The sequence below is a fragment of the Cupressus sempervirens genome, chromosome 2 (genome assembly GCF_028749045.1).
Source record: "Cupressus sempervirens isolate cs-2001-9-10 chromosome 2, ASM2874904v1, whole genome shotgun sequence".
NCBI classification, from domain to species: domain Eukaryota; kingdom Viridiplantae; phylum Streptophyta; class Pinopsida; order Cupressales; family Cupressaceae; genus Cupressus; species Cupressus sempervirens.
This window is the reverse complement of record NC_143119.1, coordinates 297438958-297457892: the sequence shown is the minus strand read 5'-3', so window position 1 is coordinate 297457892 and position 18935 is coordinate 297438958. Positions and strand designations below refer to the sequence as shown.

General features: G+C 36.5%; 1 protein-coding gene across 1 annotated transcript in view; it reads right to left on the bottom strand.

Annotated features, from left to right (window-relative positions):
* The window catches only part of ISA1 (isoamylase 1), a 256180-nt gene that overhangs the window by 14030 nt on the left and 223215 nt on the right, over nt 1–18935 (bottom strand). Inside the window, exon 13 of the mRNA XM_089813482.1 lies at nt 4800–4958. Within this exon, the coding sequence (XP_089669608.1) occupies nt 4800–4958 (159 nt within the window). The remainder of the gene's footprint in view (nt 1–4799; nt 4959–18935) is intronic.

Sequence of the window (18935 nt, the reverse complement as noted above, 5' to 3'; positions counted from 1 at the left end):
CATATGGTGTCAACGCAGGTCCGTATGGAGGGAGGGGGAGCAACAAGGCCATATGGATAGGAGGTATGGGTGGTTGTACGGTGGAAGTGTTTTAGAACAGTCATATTGTAGAATAAGGGAGGTCATACGATGAGCTTGGGTTGAACTTGGAGGCCGTACAGTGTATGGTAGTGGTTTGGAATGGAAGGCAGGAGTTCGTACGGTTACAGAGTGATTGCAAACCAATAGGTAGTATGAACAAACAACAAGATTTAATGCAGATAAACAATAGATGGAATTACACAGAACAAGAGAGTAGAACCAATTAAACACAAAGATAATTCGCAATATAATGGTGCTTCGATTTGCCAGACCCGAGCGAAGTGTTACAGGTGACGGAATAGGGTGAGGGTTGAATCCCACTGAAACCGGACAAACCAAATAGAGAAGTTGTTTCACTTCCGAAATGGCTAACAACAGAGAACTCCAACAGGAATTCGCAATACGGAGAAAATAATCCAAATTGCATACCTAATGACTACCTACAAGCCGTGCTTTAATACCCATCAGGGAAAACTTCCCACGGGTGTACAAAGATAGCCAACGGCAACACAAACTATGGAAACAAAACAAAAATGCGTCCGAGATATATTAAATCAATCGGCCCATTAACAAAAGTTTGATTAATAATTATATTTTATGACGGGGATATCACATAATGAATTTCAGATTACAATTGATACCATTGAGGACCCCTTCAAAAGCCAATCAAAATTTCCTGCTTGCAATTTGGTAAGTGACAATGTTTAAGATTATGCCAGTGATGAGAAGGAAGAGAAGGAAAGAGAAGGTCATTAGGACCAAAACATTTTGCGAAGTGAGGAAACACCTAAAGGACTTTTCTTGACTTGGCCTTATCCAAGTATATTCACATTGGCACTAGTTTTGAGAGCATAGACTCTAGTTTGAATGGACAGAGACAAGAGGACAAACAACAAGATATCACAGTTACTGATTTATCAGTACCATCTGCACAGCCACTAGAGCAACAAGAAGAGGAAAAGACAGTGTAAAAGGAAGAGAAAAAGGAGGGAAATGATGAAATGGATCAAGAATCAGAGCAGAGAACAGAGGATACTCAGAACAAACAGATAGAGATCTTGCAGACTCTTGCAAAAAAATTAGCAAGGATACACCAAGCACTTCAAAATCACCTTTTGAAGGATTATTTGCCAAGTTGGGAAATGACACCGCAGGCTTAATGGCTGAGGTCATGGATGTGGAGAGATATATTCAGATTACTGCATTTCACTCTCCAAGATAGCAGAGAAGTCTAGTAAGTTGAGCAAGAATGCTCAAAATGTTTTAGAGAAGGTAACTAAGAGGTTATAAAGCACAATTCCATTTTCTACACAGCTCACAAAGCAAGATGTTGAAAAGAAAGCTGAAAAAGTGTACAACACTTGAGGAGGCAACAAATATGAAGGTACATGCTGAACATGATGCAAAGTTATTGAATATAGTATGTGACAATATTAGAAATGACTTAACTATATTGGATGTTTGTATCAAAGAAATGAGAAGATGCATATTATAGGGTAAGGATTTGTATGTGAAATGTGCTTTAGCCCATAAGTATACCCAAGGCATCTCTAAAGCTATCAAAGATAAGAAAGTTGAATTAGAAAGAATGACTGAAGAATTGAAGAAACAAGATGCGGAGATCATTGAATTCGAGAAAAGAATCAGTAAGCCATATGATGAGTGATAAAGAAGGAATCCTAAAAAGATTCAACTTACTAAGAGAGCACCTAATTCTAAAAATTGATTTAGTGCAGAAGGAATTGGATACACTGTTAGAAGCAAAGGCATCATATGAAAAATTTGCTTATCCTGACTTAAATGCAGCAGTTGGAGCAGCTTATTGCTTGTGTGGAGTCACAAGCATTGGTATAGTTGTCAAAAATTCTTAGGACACAAACTTTGAAAACCTCAAGAAGAAATTTCCTGATTGTATGACACTTTTGATCACATTTTCAGTTTGAGGAAGAAGAAGGCACCGAAGTTTTGATATATACATAAATTTAGAGTCGCCTTTGTCATTGATGTCAAAGGGGGAGTGATGGGCAAGAAAAAATGTAAGTATACATTACATATGCATGATGGACATATTGTAAGGGGGAGTCAGATAGAGTATAATCATAAGGGGAGCACAATATATAATAATGATGGTACAAATTTTAAATGATCCACAATTTTGTAAATTTTCACAAGGCCACAATTTTTGCAATTTTGAGATTTTGAGTACTTAGCCAATTTTCCCCATATGTTGCCATCAATGCCAAAGGGGGAGATTGTTGGCAATTTGGCAAAGTGCAGTTGATAGGGTTGTCATTTATGGCAACATATCACTCATTTTGAGCTGGTATACTTAAAAAATTGACTAAACATACTTAATGCTAAGTTTGGAGTTGGTATACTTAAAAAATTGACTAAATATAATTTAGAGTAACAAGGAATAGATAGAGAGTTTTGTTCAGCAAGCTTCACTATAAGCACATAAAATTATGCAGGCTTAGAGGAAGGTATTATAGACACCAGAGATCACACATGCAAGACAGAAAAAAGAAATGTTAAGTTTTGGGCAGTTTACCAGAAACAGGTTTGACAGGACAGAACAGGGTAAACATCATAGTATTGGCATTTTGGTTAAGGAATTATCTTGGCTTGCAAAAATAATTACTTGAAAAGGTTGGGATGACATCATAGATGTTAATCCATATGTGGCAGAAGTTAGCTTTGAGTTTTGGGTAACGTGCAAGCATTGCAAGGCCGACAGACTAAAGAATTTGGTATAAAGGACTTATCTTTTGTTTAACGAAGTATGGCATTGTATTGCAATGATATAATGTTTATATGCACGCTTTGTATGATTGATACAGATGCAAATCTGATGTATAAAGCAAAGTACAATAGTGTTATGATTGTTTTGCAAAGAGGAACAAGGACTGTACAGATATTGAAGATATTAGCAACAGTCAAGTTTTGGTATTACTCTACATTACTTGTAAAGTTGTAGATGCTTTATATTAGCAGTGAGCTCCTATTTTGTATTATAATAACTCCTAATGGGGTTGAGGCTTTTAACAAGGCCTAGTACTCTAACAAGGACAGATACACTATACAAATGTAATAGACTCCGAACAGGGTCAATATCTTTCACGCAATACTTTTGACTAGTGGAGCATTTTGTATGTATCATTCTCACCAGGGTTTTTCCTTGGCCAGGTTTTCCCTAGTTAACAAACAATGATGTTATGAGTTACACTGTGTTATGCTTATGCTTACTTTTTAGTTTGATCATCAATGCAAGTTTTAAGATTCTTAATGACATTCAGAGTTGGGGAAAGGTTTGTGGAACACTGATTCGCCCCCCAGTATTCCCTATTTCTGACTATAACTTGTTTAGAAATCCAATTCATGATACAAAGCTCTAACAACACAATACAAATTTCACTAGAGATAGTCCCTCCTGTTCACCAACAAACAATATCTCCTCAACGACTCTTATGGGTGCAAACTACAATATCAAGTGTTAAACATTACACAACATAAAGGAAAAATGAAAAGTAGGGAATAAAACTTGCAAGGAACACACACAAACATGATTGCACCAACAAAAGAACCTAGATAAATGCTTAAGTGTGAAAACTCCAGCAAACACAAGTGGTTTTCTCCTCATCCTACTACCTCAGTAAATTTCACAGATTTTAGAAATGCTTTCAACCTTAATTGGAGACATCAAAATGTGTTCAAGCTCTTTCAATCTCATTATGTAAACCTTGCCACTCAAAATCCTTATCGTTTTTCCTTATAGTCAACTATAAACATGAAAAATGAGGGTTGCATGATGGCCTAACACTTCTAATTTTGGGTTTGCAGAATATTTAACACTCATCTATCTTCCCATGGCACTAAAGTGGAAGAAAAAAGATCAAAAAAGTTGATTCAAGAACGAAACCCTTCAAATTCCACTCACTATCTACGTCCAAATTCACCAATTTTTCTAAAAAAAGTATTTAGCAAACTGCATAATATCTTAGCTTGTGTCTTGGTTAATGATGATTCTTCTGCAGTCACTGACACTTCTGCCACCTAAAACAACCAGAAATAAGCATCGTTTTAGATTTTAAACATAGGACTGAAGTATACAACTTGTTTTGAAGAACCCTTAGATGCTCAAGATTACCTCAATCACTGCTTCAAAATGTTACCAATCTCTCTCTCATTATACAATGGCATTTTTACAATGATAACCTTGTTCTAGGCCATCTAATACCTTGCCTTGACCTGGAGACCCAGCATAGCTTGACCGGAGTTTCAGATAAGGTCTTTAGACATTTGAGTGTCTTTCTTTCATTGATTTGTTTTAACTAATGTATTCTCCAAAATAATTTATTAGAACAATATTACAACTAATATAATAAATTAACTCTTCATATGATTTATGTGAAAACTCAAGCAAAGCATTTTAAAATCAAAACCTAAAATTACAACAAACTCTTTACCATATTTGAAAATCTTCATGATAAGAAACATAATTGTGATCCATTAACACCAATTAAATAGGGTAATGTATTTTACAAATGTTTACTAATCCTAAGAAGACTAGTAATATATAATAATACTTGGCGCACAAAATGAAAAAAAAAAAAGAAAAGAGATATCTTTACAGATTCCCAATAATTAATGTGATTCAAATGATAGAAAGATCCTAGATAACATTTAGTTTCATAAAAGGCATACAGCAGAAATGTTACCTCTCCACAGTTCCAGCTATTATTATGGTCATCGCCATCATTATTGTCTTCACCATTTGCCAAGTTGTGCTTTTGATTGTATGATACAAGATCTGCTAGCGAAAATCCATCATGGGCACACACAAAGTTGACACTATGCCATGGCCTCCTTCCTCCTTCCTAAAGAATAAATGCTTTTCATAAATAAGAGAAGCACCATTGCAGAGACCATTAAACAAGATAAATATATAAATAACAGTCAGCTGAATCGACTAAACCATACAACATTAATTAATCAATATACACAGCTTCTAAATAGATGAACTAATTAGGTTAAAATTTATAACATTAGGGAAAAAAATTATTGCATGTCAACCACTAGGCTCAAGTAGCTCATCTGTATTCTTGACCTCTCGTCATACAACAATTTTGGACCTTACTGATGCTACTACCACAATTGTCCATCATTTTCATTGACAATGTGACATAGATAGTTTACAATAGATTCTAAAAAGCCTATGAGCAAATTTCCAATATCATCTTCTGCCCACTTGTATTACTATCATATCTCCCTTATCAGCATCGTTGCAACCTCATGTTTGTCAATTTGTATCATACCACCCATACCAGCACTTTTGCGACCACACCTTTTTGATGTCCCTATACTTTACCTAAGGGGTGGCAGACCGTGAACACTTCTAAATGGGCAGTGAATAGAGATAGAGAATTTGTAGCTAGCATTTAGAAGTTCAAGTAGATAGTTTTGCATATTCTAATTAATAAAGCCAGTGGCATCGGGATCAACATAAAGATCCTATCAAGGAAAACTGTCTAGAATTTTTCTACCCAGGATCCGGTGTAGTATGGGCAATAAGGTGCAGTATTAAGATTGTTTTGAGATCAGCAGATGTTATTCGACAATAAGAACATTTGATAACATCATATCAAGCATGTTACTAATCTGACTATCGTGCTGACAATATCTTTATTGGTCCTGCAAATCTCTACTCAAGCATATCCAAAGAATGAACCTGGATAATAAATCGAGAAAAGTAATCTGGATGGTCACTATCCACATCACTGTTAAGAATTATGCTTATATATATATATATATATATATATATATATATATATATATATATACCATTGAATACATCATGATTGACTTCATTCCAGATATTGATCATCATTGAGATAAAATGGTATAGGGCGTATGATGCATATTGAAGATATGAAAGTGATCTAGCAATGATCAGAGATCATAATATCAATGCCATGCAGATCTATATATCGTAGAGTATATTCATGATTATATCAGGCAAGGATAGCAATCATTATAATTGCTGCACATTCATTGATTACCTTGTATGGACAACATAGTCCCCAAGGAAGTATGGCACCAATCAGCAATCATAATGATGTCATCATTTACAAATATGCAGACGTAACATACATGTTTATTGTGACCAAAGTCTCTGTAATGATCCCACTGTGTCAAGAGATGGTGACAGAAGAAGCAAACTGTAAGTTAAACAATTATTATACTCACCATAATATCAGTTATTCATGTTCAAGAAGACAGTAACAAATCAACCAAACAAATACTATCCTTATTGCAGCTCAAGGAAAGAATAACTTAAGTACAAATAAACTAATGCAGTGATTAGAAGGAAAGGTGTGATCCCTAAAAGTTTGTTAATCATTAGCCAAAGAGATGTTATCTGTTAATGAAGAGTTGCAACTTTCCTCGTCATGATATATAAATGAAGTTTCAACAGTGTTGTTGGGAGATGCATCTGCCCCCCTCCGAGACGCTTCTCGGAGATGGAGACGAATCTCCAAGACTTTTAAAGTTTCCAGAGACTTTGAAAAGGGTGGGAGACTTCATGACGGAGTCTCCAAAAGTCTCCTCATCTCCAAACCAAAAAAATGGAGTCTCCTACGCATCTCCGCCTTTAAAATAAATTTTAAAACATAGTATTATCATAATACTAGATACCGTATAGATTCCAATTTTTGTTTACAGTTCAGTTTTTTGTTTGCATATCAGCAATTTAGCATCAAACTATATATTTTTGAATTTCAAATTTCAATATGTAATGAATCTGCCATTATTAATCTGATACGATGATCATATACAGTATTCAGAAATCACATATGACTATGAGATATGAAATGTGTTTTTTGAAATGTGCAAACTTCTACTGTTGAGTGTAAATATTTATAACTTTCCAATGTTCATCATTGTTTTCAACGCACTATGTTATGAATCTATGGTATTTCTAGGGAATTTTAAAATTATATTAAAAACAAAAATTGATGTCTCCAAAAGTACCCCTGTATCCTGTTTGAAAAATAGCTGTACAAGTGCCAGTACCAGTACTGGAGACCTCCAAGTCTCCTGGTAACCTAGGCACTAACCAATCATTTAAGAGGTTCTTTCAGTCCAGCCAAGAATATGTGAGTGTCTGTCTTCGTCTATTCTTGTCACTCGTACTGATATTCTTTCAAATTCATTAATGTAATTTTCGACTATCCCATAATATTTAATATGTGTAACCCTTTTGAAATCTTCTTGGGGATGTTTTCTAATGAATCTTTTCATAAATCTGTGTGAATTCTTTATATGAGGTAAAACTATCATGGTCGTGGGTGTTTTTCCTCTGGTGCCACCATTCACGTGCTATGCCTGCTAGATGAAGAATGGCAAATTGGAGTGCATCTTCCTCAGTCATGGGGTTGAATGTTAGGTGAGTGTTCAATGTTTGTAGCCAATCATATGCCGTGATCTTTTCCAATCCATCAAAGTTCAGAACATTCATCTTATTTGTTTTATGTTTAAGATCCTTATTAACATGTGTCCTCGGTGTTTCTTTTCTCTTATCTTCACAAAATTCCCTAAATGATTCTATTGCCCTAATATGAGGTTCTAGTTCTACATATGATCTTGCCATATCCTCAATTTGATTCAAGGGTTAATCTATCCCTTCTTCCTCTCTTAATAACCCTCCCCTACATAAGAATGCGGGTTGCGGTACCTCGGCCCATGAAGACATATTGTTATTTTTTGAGTGATTTAAGCCAATGTCTCTTATATGCGTCAGTTGACCTTTCAGATTATTACTGATTGAAATCCCCACATGTTGCAGTGCTTGGAGACGTGTTTGGTTAGATTTTTCCATTTGATTAATTGGTGTTTGATTGTTTTGCTCCATGTATGATCTCATTTCATTTTCTAACTCGTTTACAGTGGTTCTCTTTGTTCTTGCTTCGTGAGTTTCCATAATTCTCTATTCACATGATGGTGGGATTATGCTCTTGTGCCACTTGTAATGATCCCTACCAAAAATACATGTTTCATGACAAGAAAGGAAAACATAATGAATGCTCTACCAAAATACATGTTTCATGAAAGGAATTAAAAACATGAACCATCTATTAAGCTGACAATAGTGATCCTATTAACTAGATAGATATTTCTTAGGCATTTTCCATTTCTATAATGAAGCTAGAATTACTGTGCTCGGGTAGAAATAGGCTCCAAGCTCCCTTATGAATAAAGCTAGTTTTGGGAATCTTCTCTTCATTATGCCCAAATCACACTACCTTTCACAAACTCCCACTTCATTAGAAATATGGAAAGACCTAGTTTGAATATTTGAATAGTTATGGTATTGAGATATGCAATGACTCATTCAAATTGAATATTTAGTCTTAATGCATGTGTGAGTTAGCATTAGAGCTTTCATGGTCTTAATACTAGTTACTACTATTAACTTGTGATGTTTCCTTGTATTAGAAGGTTATTCTTGAAAATATTCAATTGGCTTGTAAAAATCATAATCTCATATTATCAACAATATTATAGTAGTTTCAAAATATTTTTATCGAACTTATATATTAATTGTTATGCATAGTTTAAATACCATGTTATTATATATGAAAGCGTATGTGTTAATCATTTTTAAAAAAGGTCAGTCGGATTATATGAGGGAGACATACCTTTAAAATATTATTTTGGGTCCACTCTTAAGCTTGGGTTATATGAACCTCGCCGACCGGTTTAAGAATCGTGTTGATCGGGATTTAGAGGGTCCATACTCTTGTGACCTAACAGAGTAATGTCACATCAGTTGTCTTGCCGATTACTTGGGTAGTGTACAATGTGATATACTTTCCTTGTTTGTGTTTTTCGATTTTTAATCATCCAAATTTGCTTATTGCCTTTATTTCTATGCAATGTGATTCAATAATGTTGTGCTTTCCAATTATTAATCATTCAAATTTGCTTATTGCCTTTAAATCCGTGCAATGTGATTCGATAATGTTGTTGACTATAAGTTCAATGAGAATCTCCTTTGATTGGTCTTCCTTGCTAACTGTATATTCAATAGTGATCTAATTCGATTATTCCTTTATAATGTGGCTTATGTCCTATTTATATGGTGGGGTAACGTGTGAGGGAAAGATACGTTCATCCATTCAATGTGCTACTTAGTTAAATGTAATTAATAAGTGTTTTGAATTATCTTAGAGTTTGATCTTGTCAATGTTGATTACTAATAATTACATTTTAATAGCAATTAACAATAAATCAAAGTAATTATGTTTTAGTAATGATTATATTTAATTGATAAAGTAATGACAATTATATTTTAACAATTTATAACATAAGTTAAATCAAATGTATTATTAAAATCTGTGTATACATTATTGGGGATTTGTGACAAAATGGCAACGATACAGGTTCTCTTTGTTAGAAAGGACAAGGTTGTTACACCAAAAGATCGACCTATCAATGCCCGATACAACCAATAGTCTTATAGAACCACAGGAGGCGATTAAGCCATGTCGCAAATCTTGCGAGGGACTTTGGCCCACTACTAACAATGCCCCTCCCAACGTCACTTGCCGTGGCCTGTGAGATTCGAACTTGTGGCCAAGCTCTGATACCCATTATTAGAAAGGACAAGGTGGTTGTTACACCAAAAGATCGACCTATCAATGCCCGATACAACCAATAGTCTTATAGAACCACATGAGGCGATTAAGCCATGTCGCGAATCCTGTGAGGGGAGCTGGCCCACTGCCAACACACTCTTGGCAATACTCTCTAGAATTTCCAATTGCACAACCCATTGCAGCCCCAACTACCACATGAGCAACTAGTAGGAATCACATTGCTCTTTCCTTTATAGAAGCATGTCCACAAATTATGGACTTCAATTCTGAGAAATGACAGATGTGTAACACGCTGCCAAGGAAATAGTAAGGACAAGACTAAATGTTACTAAACTTAGTGAATAATTTTTTGTTGAATTTCTTTTTCTTTTTCGTTAAAATCACTACCAAGTGTAGACGCTCATAAATGGTTTGCGTCTATTGTTTAATCACTTTTTCATATTAACTCGTCCTATTTTCTCATTTCACTAATTCAAATCTTTTGGCCAATTTGATTATCATTCACACATATTGTGATAATATCCTTCATCATTCGTATCCCCTTTCAAATCAATTGCAGATCATTTCGGAATCGGTCTCTATTTTACCCGAACTTTCTGAAATTCAACCCGAAACCATTTCAACATCATTAGAATCATCCCAAATCAACCCGAGATCATCCCAAATCAGTCCTAATCAACCCAAAACATGTCAAACATCTCAAATCAATCATCATTTGTCCAACCCTAGGCAATGTCATGTCCCTCAGTGCCTTGGCAACCTATCAATCTATCAAACCTATCAAATCTGACCTTAGCACTGTCATGTCCCTCAGAGCTAGGTAAAACTGTCAATTTCAACATTCAATCATTGACATTGTTGAGTCCTTCAGTGTCGGATTGTAACCCTGCCAATCAATTTTATAACATTGACATTGTCCATCAATGTTATTACGATCAACTCTATTAATCAATTTTGATTCTGCAACATTTAAAATGTCCGTTAAAATGTTACATGTTCTTAATCCATGTCATGTGTCCTTGGCATGTTATCAATTCTAATCAATCAATCAATTTGATCATGGCTTTGATCTACCCACCATCATCTTAGTCGATCTACATAATTATCGCATTTCATCAAAGGGATAATCTTGCATTTATTTCATCAAATTGGCCAATCATTTACTAATTTATCCTATAGGATTAGATAACCCATGATCTTATCCTATGTTCATTCAATCATTTTCATCCCACATTACTAATTATTCTTCCTAACTAACATTCTCAATTAATTGATTCATCGGTGCAAACTATGGAAATTCTCAATTTCTTAAGTCCTATTTTCCACCTCCAATTTCCATTTGTGTGTATATATGAATTTTTAATTCAACTATTCCACCTATTCTTGACACATGGACATGACGCGTCATAGATATTATCCCTACATTTGGCTAAAATATGTCATATTTGATGTATTTTATTCCTTACACGTCTATAATAAGCCTCCATTGTCATAGATTCTTGGCTACTAGTGGCTTTGAGGTGTCATATGCACGTCATAGATTCTCTTCCACTTTTAGCCATGTTGACTTTCATGCGTCATAGAATCCTACAAGTGGCTTTGAGGTGTCATATGCACGTCATAGATTCTCCTTCACTTTTAGCCATGTTGACTTTCATGTGTTATAGAATCTTATATTTGGCATATTGTGTCATGGTTGTCATAGATATTCTAAGGAATATCATGCCAAGTTGCACATTCAAAGTGATGAGTGTCCATCCTCTCATTCAATTCTCTCCTCTTGCACTTTGGCTATAAATTGAGCCATCTTGCTCTCATTTTTTATTCTTAAGAACATCCCTAGAATCCTTTAAGAGCCATATCTCTTAGAATCCATTAGGCCTTCTAGTACTCTCAATAGCATCATCATAGCATTAGTCTTTGCTTTCAATTGTATAGGCACTATAGGCGATTGGAGCTACATCAAATGGAGAAGAACGGACATGGGAGCTACAATTGTAGAGGGAGTTTCATTTCTTTTATTTGCTTTATGCTTCAATTGGTTTTCCTGGTAGATTAGAAGGGTTTAGTGTATGTTTATTGAGTTTTATTGGTTGCTCATAGTATGCTAGGTTTTGATGGAACTCTAAAATTTTGGCAAATTTTAGAGTCCTAAGCACTGTGTCAAAGAAAGAATTTTCAGATCTTACACACTACTTATATTCAATCAATATGCTTCATAACATTGAAAGGTCGTCATCAGAAGAATATGGAAAAGGAAGTTTCATATAAGCACACATTTCGCATTTCCACACTATTCAAGTGCCTTGATATCAGACACATCATGATGAACCTTCTGATGATGCTCTGCTAAGGGTTATCCATTTTCTCTCCAACATTTTGGTTCCAAGATGCACAGATGTTTCAAAGCCTTATATTGATACAAGCCTCATGTAGCAAATAGGTCTATTACTAATTGTGTGAAAGGTGTGTATTCATCACATTGAAGGAACAAATAGCATGATGTTGGGTTGACAGCAGACAATTATGCTTGTGGTGATCAAATGGCAGAACATTCTATTCAGCACAAAGATTCAGAGACATATCAATTCTCTACAGACTGATATACTCTTAATAGAAGGAAGCCTCAGTGAGTTTAATAAGCTTGGGCAGTGAAATGCTGGAATTGACATTGCTGTTGATCAAGAACATATGAATTGTCAGGACTTGGATAGTCCTGACACAGAAAATTCACTATATTATTGCAAATGTGGACTGTTGTTCAGGCACCTCTGATCAGTCTGGTAAAGAAACTTTTTGCTCTGCATAATGGGATTTTTTGTGTTGTCAAAAGAAGTTCAGTTCTCTACAACCTGAGACTTCTAACTCAGAAAATTAAGTAGCAGTGGCATCAGTGATTTCTTAACATCCATAGCTGACAGTTATTTTCAGCTTCCTACAGGACGCTTCTCTTAATTCAGAAATAAATATCTGACACACAACTGGTAGAGCATTGCAGTCATAATTGTTAGCAGCAGATTTATCTCATATTAAGCTCACTGCAATGATATTACCAGACATTTTCCACATTTAATCATAATGAACTTTGGTCAAAATTTCAGATCAGGACATCACCTTTCACATAATTATTTTCAGAATAATTAGACGGTATTGACAGATGGTGGAGCATGAGGCAAAATAGGTGTATCAGAAATGGCATTGAGAACAAGAACCACATCACGATCTTACAGTCATCATACTAACTGATATTGAGGCTGAGTGAAAATTACAATTCAATGGCAGTGGTAGATTGTTCGATGAACTCTAAAAAAAGGATATATTTATGGAGTAATGTCATCCTTGCAAAATTCGGAATCTACAGATCTATTAATTTGTGACAGCCCACAAATGTAATCTTCAGCGTTAGAGACTGGAAGAGTTACAAAGATTATAAATTGGAAAATACAAACATGGCAGAATATATATCCGACATGGACCAAAAGACTGAGCTTTTACTATAAAGAGGAGTCATCAGTATTTGCACTCTAATGATAAAATTGGAGTTTTACGGCATTGAAAACCATCTGAAAATGTTTTACTTTTTCCATCTAGTAGATTGCCGGCATATAGCATAGTGAGATTGGCATATGGACAACATATTGAAAGCTTATGTGAACCAATACTGGAGAAGACAGAGACGTAAGGCACACATAAGCTCCTCCCGATAAATTGTTATGAATATTTCGCCATCCATGGGCTTGGCCAACACAAAAGGCTCTCCAGAATTCCATTTAAAGCAGGCAGTATGCAACCACCAAGAACATACATAACAGTACATATATAATGGTTTCTTCAAACTATTGGCATTGTCATAGTCAACAGAGATGTGTCGACTATCCTCCTGCACCTCCCAGTGATAAAGAGACTCTTTAGTTTCTATGTCTGCAGGGCTGCTGAAGCATTGTTTCTCACGATTCGATATCTGATGATGTTTTGTGTTCCTTGCAGATGTGGAGGCGTATGCGGGAGAGGAGAAACATGGCCCAACAATTATATCGTAAGTCAGCTTCAGACAAAGATATGATGGGAGTATAATATCTTCACACACCACATGCCGCCCAGTCCACAATTGCGTCCAAGAATTCATGAGTTTATCTCCCGTTCGGACTAGCCATGGGCTGGAAATACACAGAGAAAATAAAATGAAGATACTCCTATGTCTTGGATACCCCGCGACAAGTCTTTGTCAAAATATGGATTTGTTTCACCGAAAAATCTCTGAAAACTTATTATATATTCCTAGCCGCCTTTATTTCATATCGTAAATCATTAAGTTATTATTATCGTTTAGGCAGTTGTGATTAGGAAATGGGGAGAGATGTGCCAGTTCATACTTACGCCTTTTCACATTTATAAATATAAGATGCAAAATCATACAATTCATATATACTTTCCACAAAATTGCATACTATACCGAGAGTAGGCATTGACTCAGGCAACGCGCGCCGGCCCAATTCATCATATTGTTCGTGAGATTTAGACACAGTATGCTCTGACAGTGCCAGTCGCAGGAGGAAGACGAGGGAAATAAAATAACTGCATGGAATAGTAAATAAATGATTGTACTTGGAACATCGCGTAAAAGGGAAGGATATTCGCCAGTGTCATTATTATACGTGATGAAATGGTAAAGTTTATAGTAATGGGGGTAGAAAAGATAGGGCACTAAGCATCTAAGGGCACAGTGGGACCAGGACATCACATCGGAGCATCAGAGTGGAACCAGGCAGTAGACAGGCTCGTTTCCAAAGGAAAAACAAGGCTGGGCCCAGCCCGCAGCAAGATAGGGGTAGGCTTTTAAGCCAGGGGTTTCCAGGTGCACTTTCCGACTTTTTTTGTTTTATATATTTGCTCTTGTTAGTTTTGTTTCGTCCTTCTTTCCTTTGATCAATGGAAAAACCAATTGTGGATACACAAACAATGGGAAAACAAACGGTGGATATGCAAGCATTGGGAAAACAAACCATATCATTGGTAAAAAACGGTCAAGAAATTCTGGTGCACTTTGAAACTAACCCTTTAGGTCAAGTCAAAATGGCATCACTCGGCAAGATAGGGAAATATATTTGGGTCAACGTTATACAGTTCAAGGGCATTTTAAAACGTAGACTTGCTCGCTTGAAAGGGTCACATAGAAAGCAAAAACACAGGCAGAGATTGCATAAACCAGAGAAGAAACAAAAAGATGTTGTCAAAATGTACCCCCCTCCACACTTAGATGGTGACAGTCATTTGCGTGGTAGCAGCAACTTTGTCGATTCTGTCACTTACAGCCCTACCTCCACACCTCTCGCATGGTGCCCAGATCTTTATGTACAAGAACTATTGAGGGCCAAGAGGAGGTTGGAACTCCTAGAGGCTAAGGAACAAGAAAGTTATCGTAATATGTAGGTGTTAATTGCAGCAAATAAAACTCTTGCAGATAATAACAACATTTTAAAAGCTCAAATCTCAACGCTGCAAGAAACACTTTTAGCAGGGAAGCTTGAATGGCAGAACATGAAGGATGAATGGAAAAATCTGAATGCTACATTGGAAACAAACAAGGTCACAACAAATATCGAGTCATCTCATTATAAGGAGAGACCGATTTTTCACACTAATTCGTTGGGAAAGGCAGGGGTTGAAGAGGAGAGGAGAAGTTTTTCAGAAGTCACCAAAACTTGGGACAAAAACAGCAAACACCTTGATATGGCAAGAGAAGAGGCAAAGATTCGTGTGAACACACAAGACGGAGAGGTCAAGGAAAGGCAGCGTAGGGCATCCAATATAATTATCAAAGGGATAAAAGATTATGGGGAAGGCGAACACACTCTCGATTTAACGAGGGATTTCCTACAAGATGTGTTGTTGTGGCAAGGACAAATTTGTCAAGCTTGGAGGGTTGGCAAACCACAAGTTGAGAGAAATAGGCCAATCAAGGTAGTCATGCCCAGCATTAGCGACAAACAAAATTTACTTAACAAAAAACAGCTCTTGAGGGGTTCTCGCTTTGTTATAGAGGAGGATTTAACCATGAGACAACAAGTAGAAAGAAGAATGGAAATGGAAAAAATCAGAACAGCTAGAAATGAAGGCAAAAGAGCTTGGATGTTCAAGGGAAAAGCAATTATTGCTCATTTTGGCTACCGCTCCAATGAAGGGCAGCAAGAAGGCAACAAAGGTGTGACAACAAACACATTAGCATGCAGCGATACAACAAGATCAGCAATCACGCTTAGTGATAATAACTCAACTTCGAGTCTTTCACATCAAAACAAATAGCAATCAAACTTAACCCAGGCGTCCTTAAGTCTAGTTTGTTGGAATTGTAGAGGTTATCCATGGAGACGTGGGCCTGGGTTAGGACCTATTGCGGAAGACAAAGACATTATTTGTCTCATAGAGACACATGAGCATGAGGGATGTAAGACCCCATTGTTTGAAGGCTACTGGAAGATGGCAGTGTGGAATGAGGTAGTGGGAAATGGTAAAGGTTATGGAGGTATAATGGTTCTAGTAAAAGAAAGGGAAGGTCGTGCCATTCAGTTGGAAAAGACTGATTCTAATAAACAATTCATATGGCTCAAAATTGTGGAAAATAACACTCTTATCAGGAATGCAGCCTGTTACTTTGCTCCACAAGTATCTAAAACTTATAAAAAGTGTGGTTTAGATCACAATGACCCCTATGCTGCGTTAAAGAAAGATGTTGCTATTTTTTCGTAGCATGGGGATGTTCTTCTTGTTGGAGATTTCAATGCTAGGACAACAAATTGGCAAGCAAGTATTTTCAGCTCCAAAGTAAATGATAACCCTATTTGGCTCACAGAAGAAACAAATCATCAATGGGAAAGAATATCCGAAGATGCTAAAGGCTGCAATCGTTTTGGGGAAGAATTGATCACTCTATGTGGCACATTTGATCTCATAATTTGTAATGGTTTGGCTAGATGGGCTAAGTCAGGCACTTTCACTTGCAACACATACAACGGAGCAAGTGCGGTAGATTATTTAATTTGTTCGCAGAATTTGTATGAAAATATTGAAGAAGTTGCAATTGGAGAACACATTTGGGATCTCAAATCAGATCATAGACCGCTATACGTAAATTTGTATTGGGCAAAGGATAGGCGGATTGAAGCAAAAACCCAAGGCCCTCATTACCCCCCTTCTCAGGGCAGAATTTTGTTAACTTCAGAAAACAGTAACACTTTCAGAACTACTCTTGAGGAACTTTGTATAGGACACCCTCTGTATAAACATGGTGTTAACAGTTATGATTTATCAAATTTGATTCATGAGGCTCTTTCAAAATGCAAGAGAGCAAAACATAGAAAATCTGAAACTAATTGTTTTCCAGCCAATGCTTGGTTTGATAAGGAATGCAAGAGGGCTAGAAGAAACCTACGGGAGTCAAATAAAACTAACCTTGACATTAAGGCCTACAAACAGATCCTAAAGAAGAAAAAAACTGATTTTATGTTCACAAGGAGAGAGGAGTTAATTTTCTTGGGCAGAAATAACCCCAAACGTTTTTGGAAAGAACTCCAACCAAGGAGAAAACAAACTGAAAATAATAATATTATTGCCACCCAATGGTTTGAATATGCTAAGAAACTTTATGAACAAGAGGGTGGAGTGGGACAGCCACCTTTGGTCAATGATGATACAAATCTTTTCACTGTGCAAGAGATAGAGGCAGGGATTAAGAAGTTAGGTGGAGGTAAAGCAAAAGACCTTGTTGCGCTCAAAGCAAAAGACCTTGTTGCGCTCCAAGCAGAATATCTGAAGTGGGGTATGAAAACTCTTGCACCACACATCACTGAAATTTTCAACAAAATTTGCCAAGAAGGGTTTCCGAAAGATTGGACAATTAGCCTTGCAATACCACTTTTTAAGAGTGGTGATATTAACAATCCCTCCAACTACAGGACTATAATGATCAATCCCCTCTTTGCTAAACTTTTTGGCAGCATGATAGAAACTAGGATCAGGAAATGGGCAGAAGAAAACCACAAACGTGCTAAAGGGCAAGCTGGTTTTAGGCCAAAGCACTCGACAGTGGATCACTGTGTCACTTTGAGACACATTATTGAAAAAGAATGGGAGGAAAAGGAAGAAGTATTTTATTGCTTTGTCGACTTTAAAAAGGCTTTTGACACTGTCCCGAGAGACAAGCTTTGGTTTAGGATGGAAGAATTGGGGATTCCTATGCATCTCAGAGCTGTTGTTCATAGGATGTACGAAGAGGTGAAAGTTAAAATCAGAACTTCAGATGGCATTTCAGAATGTTTTAGGAGCGATATTGGGGTCAAACAGAGCTGCCCTTTATCTCCTACTTTGTTTGGTTTATATATTGACAAACTGGAAGAGTGGTTAAACATGCAAAAGGGTGAAGGCATTCAGCTAGGTGAATTTGTAATAAAGCTGCTCCTATATGCGGACAATCTCATTTTAATTGCCAAATCTGCCTATGGTTTGCAAGATCATCTATCTTCTCTTGAGCGCTTTTGCGAAATGGTGGGGATGCAGGTCAATATCAGCAAGACTAAGGTTATGATTTTCTCTAATAATAAAAAACAACACCAACATGAATTTTATTACAATGGAAGTGTTCTTGAAGAAGTTGCGGAGTATAAATACCTTGGCATCGATTTCAACAAAAAACTAAGCTGGTCTAGCTGCAGGTATAAAAGGATATTAGGTGGGTGGAAGGCTTTTTATGCTCTTCAGAATAGGTGCCGTGAAGCAAAGTTGTGGGATTGGAAAACTATTCAAACTTTGTTCGGTCTTCTTGTGCTGCCAGTTGTTCTTTACGGGTGTGAATTATGGGCCAGCAACACTACTATAGCACAATGGAAACAAATCGAAGGAATCCAAAAGCGCTTGATCACAAGCAAGTTTAAAATCAAAAGCACTGTTCCATATGATATCATGCTAAGTGAAATGGGGGCTGCTCCTATTGAGGCACTTGCTATGGTTCGCCTTCTAAGTTATCTAAAAAGAATCGAAAAAATGGAAGAGGATAGATGGCCTAAAGTGGTCTTTAGTGACACACTATGTCAGCGAAAAAGGACATGGATGCAACAAAACATCAAATGGATGAGTAAATGGAATATTCAATTCAATATGTGCCCCACAAATAATAAAGAAATAAAGGTCTTTGTCATGGAG